Below are 10,837 nucleotides of genomic sequence, written 5' to 3' on the forward strand. Positions count from 1 at the left end.
CATTGTAACTGCTGTCAAATTCTGTCTGCTCATCTATCCCTATATAAATCTCATATATAGGGTTGTTTTATGAGTGAACAAAATACATTTCTGTGTAACATACAGACTGCAGACATTTAAATACAGAGGTGTTTGTGAATAAGAACCAAGCTATGACTAAATAAACTGTGTAGGCTTGAGAAGATCCTTTGTTGTTTTTCAGCCATTTTTCTAGCCTATGTACATGGCATTACACTGTGCAGCCTCTAGGGTAGGCTGCAATAACACAATGCATTTTGATTCCCCTACATAGTCTGTTTTTCTAGATATTATTTATTATTTGGATAGCCCTGAGCACTCCCAGACTTCCCAGGAGCACCCTTGCAAAGTCTGCAAGTCTCCAAGTTCAGTGAAGTCAGGATATACCTGTACCGACTGACTCTCTCCCTTGCAAAATAGACTGCAATGGACTGCAAACCAATTTTGGTAGTAGAGGACAGGGGTCAGTTGTGTCCAAAATCCAGCTGCTTTACTACAACACGTCTGCCAAAATTAATTTGAATGTAAATTATTCAAATACTTTAACAGCAAAAGTTGATGTATGTGATTAATACAGATTAATTAATCACAGAGCATGTAATTAATTAGATTGATTCTTTTAATTGCTTGACAGCCCTAGTTAAAACTGAAAAATGTTGTTTGGTTTATAGTGCTTCATCACTCTCAGCTTTGATCTCTGTTTCTGTGTGTGCTTGCGGTCATTTCCGGCTCCATTTCATATCAAGTTTAACATCTGAAAATGTGAATGAGGAAATGGTGGTGGTGGTCATGACATAATATCCATCCATCCATCGTCTAACCCCTTCATCCTCTTAAGGGTCGCGGGGGGGCTGGAGCCTATCCCAGCTGACATTGGGCGAGACGCAGGGTACACCCTGGACAGGTCGCCAGACTATCGCAGGGCTGACACATAGAGACAAACAACCATTATGTTGTGTTTGTATTCAATTAAGGCTACTTAGTAAGGCAAAGCCCTACCTCCCTCCACTTGATTTTGAGAGGGCAATTCACGCTTTCATTACCTGTCTTCTGGATTATTGTAATTCTCTTTATGCTGGATTGGACCAGCAGTCACTGAAACGCCTGCAGGCTGTCCAGAATGCAGCAGCCAGACTGCTGACAGGAAAGAAAAGACGTGATCATATCACCCCGATACTGACCTCTTTGCACTGGCTCCCTGTCCAGTTTAGAGTTCAGTTTAAAATCTTATTATTTGTTTTTAAAAGCCTGAATGGCTTAGCTCCATCCTATCTATCTGAGCTTATTCAGCTTCACACGACAGCCAGAGCACTGAGATCAAGCAACCAGCTGCTGCTGGCCTGTCCCAGAACTAAACTTAAAAGCAAAGGTTGTTTTTAAATGTGCTATATAAATAAATTTTGACTTGACTTGACTTGACTTGACTTGACTATTCCATCAACTGACCCTGCTGCACTGAAAGCAGCTGCTGTGCTGTGGGGGAGTTAAAGCAGTGTTTTTTTTTTGTTTTGGTAGTTTATTATACAGCAGCAACATTGACACTTCAATGTCATTATCAGTGAACAATCTGAATTCTGTTTAACACCTTTAAGTGCTCAAGCATACTTGAAAAACCACAGATCAAATCACACTTCAAAAAAAGTTAATCAGCTCTCACACGTGTATTGGAAAAAAAACGGTTTCATATGCAGAAAGGAAGACTAAAAAGTTTTTATTGCTCAATTAGTTACGAAATTTTAACTGCACAGTGTGTGTGTCTTCCTGCTACCACTTCCTGAATACTATCTATTGATCTGAGAGACAGAGGCAGAAACAGAGCAGCATCAGAATAGAGCACAGCATTATATCTGTGATTTAGAAATACAAATTACATTAAAGCATCTGGTGTCGGAGAAATACAGCAACAGGGTGCAACAGGGTGCACTATACAGCAAATTGTGACTACTGTAAAGCTACTGACACTCATCCAGTGTCTCTTTCCTTAAAATGTCTTTCAACATTTATGAAGACCCAAATCTGAATATGAATGTGAGATACTGCAAAGGAGCCAGAGACAACGGAGGAGACAAAGTGGAGAGACTGGTCGACATTTATGAGAGTGTGGACGCAGACCATCCTGTCTGCACACGGGATGAAGGTACAGAGTTTTTGAATACTGTAGAATCAATACTAAATGTTACTGATGTAATTTCTTTAATTAGGTGCTGAGTTATAAATGACATTTGTACATGATTGTGGTAAAATTGACGAAATTATAGTAATAATCATTCTGAAAATAAGTTTGCCTTGCAACTGTGACATGTACATTTTACCACCTTAACAAAGGATCAATATACATTGGAGCATTTAATACTGATATTACATATATATTGTTTGTATCTTTAATTTGTTTCCTATTTTTACTCCTATTGTGATAATAATGCTGTATTCCTCACTAGCTCTCGAACTCAATCTGCATTTCACTGCACATATAGAATGAACACGTAGCAAAGAATACCTTTAAAATACTGAAATCCAGTCCTTGTAACATGAGCATGATGAGTTATTATGTGTGTGCTCTCATATTGTAATCTTCTTCTGAGTCTGTAGCGTATTCACAGTGACAAAATGACAAAATCGAGTATATCTTAAATACCAGCACGCAAACTAAAGTTACCTGACTTTTCAGATTGTTCCCACGGTGCAGAAAAACAAAAATGGAAAGACAAATATTTTTGTGTAGTCATAAACTCTTGGAGAAACATACAGCTGCCAAATGTAAAATTTAAGTAGTGTTTTACAATTGTGATTTGATTTATGTTTTTTCACGGCTTGTGTCATATTTCCTAGGTGTAAAATGATTACTAAATGAGCCCAATCCCATTCTTATTTTACCCCTGACTGCCTCTTTACCCCTTGTAACAGTTACAGGGGGGTTAAGCTAAAAATGGCTCCATGAACGTCATCAAGCAGGCTCTTAGGCCCTCCAAAAAAATCCTGGACAAAGGAATGATGAAAAACAGGTCAAACTCCACAGTTCAGTACTACACAGCTCCTCGTCTTTTGATGTTTTCAATAAAGTATTTTCTATCATGTATAATGTATTTGGAAAGGAATGACTGATTTTGCCTATTTCATTCAGACCATAATTCCTGCTTTGTACAAAAAAAAAAAAAAAGTTACTTTTTTGTACCGAATCATGACACCACTGTATCATAGAGAACCAAACTGAGAATTTTGTGAATCCTCACACCCCTTTAATAATCGTATTATCACAATAACATTCGCCATTTATCTGAAGGAGATAGAAATACATGGATGATCACGATTTGTTCACAATTTAAGTTAGACACTATCAATCAATAAAACAAGTCATTAAATACCAAAGAACACTGCTTCATTACAAGGCCACTAGCGGTGCACTGTAGGCTAATGTTGGCAACCTGTACTCCTGATAAACCTCCATGTTAAAGTGCCCAAATTTATAGCAGATATAAACATGTTTACAGCCTGGTGCAAAAATGTTTTTTGTCTCTTTGGTTAATTTTCCCTTTTCATGAAAACTGCGCGGAGGGTTATGGAAATATTTCAAAATGTGGGACTGCCATGTACAAATCAGCAATAATAGTGAGCTTCAGAGAGCTAGCTAGCCAGCTAGCTACTAGTAATTTTTTTTGTCATGTTTGTTTTAAAGAAAAGGACCATAATAATTGAAACAACATTAATCTATGTTAACACAATGGTTATTGTAACTTTTAATTCTTTATTAACGAGGAAAATGCATTTGTGGGTTTCTTTTGTTGCTTGTGCAGCCATCCTGCTGATGATTTCTCATAACACTCAGATTGGAGTGTGCCTCTGAAAAACCTCCATTTGCAGGGCCATGTAGTGCTAACACTTCACCCTACCCCTTCATCTCAACAACAATCAGAACACTTAACCCCTAAACGTGGATGTGCAAAACAGAGGGGTAAAGGGTTACATGATGGGGGCACATAAAGTTAGCTTGCTGTCAGCTCAAGTAGTAATGTTCTGTTCTTCTCTATGTACTTTGCCCCTGCAGGAGCACACACTCAGAAGCATCTTGCAGCTGTCCAAAGAAACCCTTTAAGAACTGCTGCACTGGTTTTGGGTCTGCTGTGTCTACTGCTTGTAGCTGCAGTCATTGTCCTGACCACACTCTGTAAGGACCTCATCTTTATTGTAACATCACATCTGACTGACTCAAAACCTTAATCAAGGGGTTTGATTTGACATTACTGCCCTGTGTTTTTGGTTTTCACCAGATTTTTCAGTCATTTTGGAAAACAACCAGCTGAAGAGCAGTTATGGGGAGCTGCAGAGCAGTTACAACAACCTGAGTAACAGTTTCTGCCAGATACAGGGGACAGAAAGCCAGACACAGGGGAACATTATAGGTGAGAGATGATTAAAAAGGAACACTTTTAGTCTTATATATATTTGTCATTAAATGATTTGAAATGTGTCACTAAAACACTTGATGGAACACAGAATGGGAGAGATTTCGATGCAGTTGTTACTACAAATCTACTGAGAGGAAAATCTGGACAGAGAGCAGGAGAGACTGTCAGGAGAGAGGAGCAGATCTGGTGATAATAAACAACAAAGAAGAACATGTGAGTGTCTGTTGACGTGTTCGTGCTTTACTGTAATGTAAGTCATACTCTATGTGTGTCAGTGTGATTGTATAAAATGGTTTTGGCACTCGGAGATAATCAACGTAAAAACTAGAATGACCGCCTCATGGTTTGCATGACTCTGTGAACCTGCCAAGTTGCAGTTACAGTTTACATCCATATCTGTGAAAACATGGATGTTTCACACACAGGAGATTTAATCAGCACAGTTTCAGGATGGACATCCAAGATAAGTGTCACCAATTCAGTATCTGATAAAATGTCTCCCCCTCTGATCCTGAGTTATTATGCAGATCAACATCCAGAAAAGTGTTTCTGCAGAACATTATGATGTCACAGTGAAGCTGACCTTTGACTTTTTGGATGTAAAATGTTTTATAATTTTAACTTATTAGACATTTCTGTAAAATGTTGTCATAGTTAGCATATGAATTCTTGAGTTATGGCCAAAAACATATTTTTCTGAGGTCACACTGACCTTGACCTTTGCCCTTCGAAATATGGCGGCACGCATGGGTGCAGCGGCTCTTGGCTCCCTGAGTTGGTGTGTTTATTTTGTCTCAAATTCGAATCAGTTTATTGTTAAGTCTAATTGGACATTTGTGCCAAATGTGAAAATAATTTCCCTCAAGTCCCTCTTGAGATATTGTGTTCACAAGCATGAGATGGATGCAAGGTCACAGTGACCTTGACCTTTGACCAAAATTTTTTTAAAAAGTTCATTGTTGAGTCAAAGTGGATGTTTGTGCCAAATTTAAAATTGTATGGACAGATGTATAGACAGATGTGCGGTCAAATGTGTGTACGGTCAACCCTGAAACATAATGCCTCCAGCCACAGCTGATGGCGGTGTGGAGGCATAAAAAGTGTATGTATTTGGGCATTTATATTCTGTGACATGTCATAATTTTGTTTCAATACATTTCAGAAAATGATAGTCTGAAGTTACTAGTTAGATTGCAGATCAAGATTTATGTGAATGTTCTATATCCTTGTGTTTTGCTCGCTGCTTTATTAATCTTCCCATGGACTGCATATGATATTTAGCTATTTGGCTCAACCTGGCACATTTACATCACAGCAAACTAAATGTTTGTTATCCCTGACCCTTAGAAAATGTACTTTCCATGTTCTTTATCCATATCTGCTTCACCATGGAGATTTCTTTCCTTCAGAGATAGTTAAAACATGAAACATGTATTTACATCCACAGAAATACTAGTGTTTTAACAGAGGAATAATTATCTGCTCTTTTCCTTAATTTTTAGGAATTTGTCAGTAAATATCGAGATTCCTGGATCGGTCTGCAGTCAGTGAAAAAAAGCAGCTGGGGGAACGCATGGGAATGGGTGGATGGATCAGTAACACAATATAGGTGAGATCTTTTATTATCATTATATATCAGGGTCATGGTTTAGAGCTAATAGTTGGATGAAATTGAAAACTAAATAGCAAGAGAGTTCCATAGATAATAATCGATCGCTTATCAAGTCCATCATGTTTTTAAATGTTTGTATTTTGAATTAGATGTTTTAGATTAGCACTATGTCATTCAGAAAGTCTTAAGATAATCATTGAACATTCCAACCCATGGATTTGATTTCACATCAGAGGAACATGATGGGTGTATTTTTCTGCATCCCTGTACAAAATCTAAATCTGAAGGACTGAATTAGACATGCTTTGTGCCACCACATTCTGTACTTGAAGTTTGGCTCATATTTAAGAAGTCAGCTCTGACAGTTCAGGATAATGAACTTGCAGTCTACTGCTCAACCACATGGGGGCGCCAACATGTTCATATCCATCCTCCTCTGAGCTGCCCTCTTTACTGAAAGCAGAAAAAAGTGGAAGACAAACAAAAAATGAGAAGAAACTGCTCACAGAATAAAAAACTAATTTCACTTCCTGAACTCTTCGTCTGTGGTGTACACACCAGTTGAAAGACATTAAGAAACTACATTTGAATCTCAAGTGTGTCAGTCCTGACTTCATTATATGAGACAACGACATCTATAATCTGATACCAACAAGGTTTTGTGGCTTTTACCTGTAACAATGTAATGCTTGTTCTACAGGGTCTGGAACCAAGGAGTCAATGTTCAACCTAAGGATGACGCTGGGTTGACAGCATACATTGATCTGGAAGGAACATGGAGGCATACCAAGAGTGGAGCCAAACAATGGATCTGTGAGAGACAGATCTATTGAGTCTAATGTGTGTGTCATGTAACTGTGATGTAATGGGTTGGAATCTTTCTAAGGACCTTTGTTGCATGTTATTTTTCTTTTTTAAAAGTTCTTACTGCCCTTCCAAAAAAAAAAAAAAACATAATAAAGGCAAAGATGAGAAAATAAACTGCACTGCATTAGTGAGAAGTGACACATGGTAAAGTATGAAAAATGTTAATGATTTAAAAAAAAAAAATAGAATATTCAAAGAAACACATACACAGACTTTTCTGCTATTCTCAGAGCCTAAATAGTGGTGCAGCTAAAACCATACAGTTTGTCCTGAGGGTAATGCTAAAGGAAAGGTCATAGAGTATCTAGAATGAAAATGGTTAATCCACTGTGGTGTTAATTTAGTGAATTTTATAGAAAACTGCCCATAACTATGGCTGTACCCAAGTCAGAATTATGTCAGTTCAATCAGATTTAGCTGTTCAATACAAATGTTTGACTTTTCATTCTTGTTTTTTTTCCATATAGAGTTTGAACAGGGTTCAGCTGGAGGACACATAAGAAATGTGCAACAAAGTTTTTTGTTGCCTCTGTATTGCAGCCGCCTGTACTGAAGAGCAGTGTGAAAGTGAGGAGAGCTTACTCTGCAGCAAAATCTGGGGACCAATATGTCACCAGAAGTGCACTGCACACTAATTGACAAAAAGAAAACAACTGTTTGACTTAAAGCAATCTCGGTCGACTGAAAGGTCTCCAACTTTAGTGGGCGGCCCGACCAATTACATATCAGTGTTTCTTTTGTACCACTGGAAGCCGTGGTGTGAGGTGGTTACCATGGGCCCGAGTGCATGCTGGGTTCTAGTTCTAAGGCGCGTACACACACATCTGGCAACTGTTTTTAAAAATGCCAAAAGAATCAAGTCTAAGGAGCTTTACTACTTTGTCCCTTTCATTTCTTCTTTACTGGTGCTTTTCTGTTTAAAAGTCATGACTGTTCGCTGAGCTTGTAGATGTGCTCAGCCTGTCAGCCTTGACAGATATTGTACCTAAAATAGCTACTGTATCATATCGTCTTGTCACATGATCAAATAGAGACTTGACATTACACAACATGAACATACATGTTACCCAACAATCAAAATTGCAGACCTGTATATGACAAAAAATATTAAAGAAAATAAATTATTCATTGAATTGAACAGTTTTTCTATATAGTTTATTCATGGTTTTCCTAATTTATGTAGAATAAGCATTTAGTTTTGTAACAGATTGTTGCTGACTTTTCTACCAAAACAAAAAAGACAAGACAAGAAAATCATGACGGAGATGGGTTTGGAATATCCTATAGCGAATGGCACCATTCAATTTAATGTGAGTTCTTTGAACACAGGCATAGCTTTGAGCTGGCATTCTGAATCATTTGCAAGCCCCCCAGCCCCACCCCACGGGCCCCAGTGAAACCAAACTGCCCCCACTGCCCATATTTACACCCCTAATTGGAAGATCTGGCTTGAAGTTGGCGGTGCTGGAAACGTCAGGGTGTCATTACAATCATTCTCAAGACAATCTACTGTACAGTGGTAAAAGTCTGTTAATTGTTACATCATTGATTGACAAAGAGATGGTGTAATATCTTGTTCCAAAGGAGAACATCCATTTTAATTAATCAATTGTCAAATTTTGGTCTGAAGACAGTTTCAGTTGAGGCAACAGGACTGAAAACGCTCTGCTACTAGTATTCATTTAATTGCTGGACACGATGATCCATTTTGAATTTATTTAATGAAAAGAACAAAAACATATTTTCATATTCAAGTATTTCTTTATTAGATTTGCTCAAAAGCAGATTAAAACAGAACCTGATAAGCTATTAAGTTTTTAGCTGTGATCTTTAATTTTGCATGTTGTGTGATATGCAATATTCATTTGAAATAACATTTGTATTTTTTTCCAACATTTTCGAAAGATTTCGTCAGAATTCTATGAACGCAGATTCTGTGTGGGCCTGCTCACTAGTTCACCAGGGAGTAAAAGGCTTTGAAGCACACTCAATGTGTTAGTCGTAGCTTTGATCTTTACTTTGATTTCTGATCGTGGATCCATGTACTGCTAACTATGCAGGATCACAAAAACTGTCAAATGAATGGGTGAGCAGGGTGGCATGCCAGGTACTCTGAAGGTGGATGGATCAGCACCACAATATAGGGGGGCGCCAACATTTTCATATATATCCTCCTCTGAGCTGCCCTCTTTACTGAAGGCAGATAAAAGGTGGAAGACAAACAGAAAATAAAAAGAAACTGCTCACAGGAAAAAAAAAATCTTCTTGAGTTTGGATTTTAAAAAAACAACCTAAAACATTAATTTACCTCCTGAACTCTTCGTCTGTGGTGTACACACAGTTGAAAGACATCAAGAAACTACATTTGAATGTCAAGTGGAGTGTCAGTCTTGACATTTTATGAAACAACTGCATCCATAATCTGAAACCAACAATGTTTTGTAGCTTTTACCTGTAACAATATAATGCTTGTTCTACAGGGCCTGGCACCGAGAAGTCGATTTTAATCCTAAGGATGGCGCTGGGTTGACAGCATACATTGATCTGGAAGGAACATGGAGGCATACCAAGACTGGATCCAAACGATGGATCTGTGAGAGACAGATCTATTGTGTCTAATGTGTATGTCATGTAACTGTGATGTAATGGGCTATGCAATAGTTCTTACTGCCCTTCCTAAAAATACATAATAAAGGCCATCATGAGAAAATGAACTGTACTGCATTACTTCAGAGGTGGAAAATGTAATAGTACAAAAAGGCTAAAAACTTTCATGACTTAAAAACAATATAATATTCAAAGAAACACATACAGACTTTTCTGCTGTTCTCAGAGCCTTAATAGTGGTGCAGCTAAAACCACACAGTTTGTCCTGAGGGTAACGCGAAAGGAAAGGTCATATACAGTGTCTAGAATAAAAATGGATGCTGTGATGCTTGAAGGTGCCTTATGAATTTAGTAGCAATGTGACCATTACTAGGGCTGTACGCAACTCAGAATTATGTCAGTTCAATCAGATTAGGCTGTTCAATGTTAATATTTGACTATTATTCCTGTTTTTTCCATATAGAGTTTGAAAGTTTAAACAGTGTTTAGCGGGACGACGGATCAGAAATGTGCAACATTTTTTTGCCAACACTAGATAACAAACAATAAGCCAGAGACTGTATTGCATTAAGTTGCTGTAAATTCATCACCTCTGAATAGAAGGTAGAAGATAATGTTACTTCAATGCGTTCTCATCCCAAGTCATCACATATTGACACGTCTATATATTACGCGCTAGGTATCCTTCTGCATCTGCTGTTGACATTGGGAATCCACAATCAATACCAGGATGTCAACAAAAGCACTTTGGTAGGTTTTGTCAACAAAAGCACATGGTTAGGTTCAGAAAAAAAAGAAACACCATGGTTTGGCTCTACATTTGTACGAGAAGTGAACACAGAGCTCTCAGTTGAAAGTCTGATGTTTTCTGGACCCATCCACTTCCCCTCCCACCCACCCATTGGGACTTTACAGCTCCTGACGCAATCCAGTATGCAGCTGTACCAAAGAGCGTGAAAGGAAGGAGTGCTTTCTCTGCAGCAAAATCTCAGGGCCCAAAACATCCCCAGAAGTACAATGCACATTGACCATAACATTTTAGTGTTTGTTTTGTACCATTGGAAGATTTGGCCTGATGTTGGCAGTAATGGAAACATCAGGGTGTCATCACAATCTTTGTTTTAGGGTGGTCTGCCCTACAGTAACAAAAAACTGTTATTGTAAATCATGGATTGACAAACACATGGTCTAATACAGGGGTCCTCAATGTTTTTTAGGCCATGAACCCCTAAGCTGAAAGAGTGACGAAGGAGGGATCCCCTATTACATATTGTATATTAAACCAGGCTTCTGGGTTTACCCTGAGGCCTCCTACCAGTGGGACATGCCT

General features: G+C 38.2%; 2 protein-coding genes across 8 annotated transcripts in view; one reads left to right on the top strand and one right to left on the bottom strand.

Annotated features, from left to right (window-relative positions):
- col14a1b (collagen, type XIV, alpha 1b) overlaps nucleotides 1-10,837 on the bottom strand; it is a 320,908-nt gene that overhangs the window by 36,759 nt on the left and 273,312 nt on the right. The gene's annotated exons all lie outside the window — the stretch shown is intronic.
- LOC117263610 (uncharacterized) lies at nucleotides 1,796-9,604 on the top strand. 2 transcript variants are annotated; one of them, XM_033637170.2, is made up of 7 exons: nucleotides 1,796-2,155; nucleotides 4,061-4,180; nucleotides 4,284-4,415; nucleotides 4,510-4,634; nucleotides 5,924-6,030; nucleotides 6,734-6,873; nucleotides 9,381-9,604. In XM_033637170.2, the coding sequence occupies exons 1-6, from the start codon at nucleotides 2,005-2,007 to the stop codon at nucleotides 6,864-6,866; spliced, it is 768 nt and encodes a 255-aa protein (XP_033493061.1). In that variant the 5' UTR covers nucleotides 1,796-2,004; the 3' UTR covers nucleotides 6,867-6,873; nucleotides 9,381-9,604. The 2 variants fall into 2 exon arrangements, with proteins under 2 accessions (XP_033493061.1, XP_078032173.1); XM_078176047.1 differs by having other exon boundaries at nucleotides 6,734-6,846.

Source organism: Epinephelus lanceolatus, chromosome 16, assembly GCF_041903045.1.
Source record: "Epinephelus lanceolatus isolate andai-2023 chromosome 16, ASM4190304v1, whole genome shotgun sequence".
NCBI lineage: Eukaryota > Metazoa > Chordata > Actinopteri > Perciformes > Serranidae > Epinephelus > Epinephelus lanceolatus.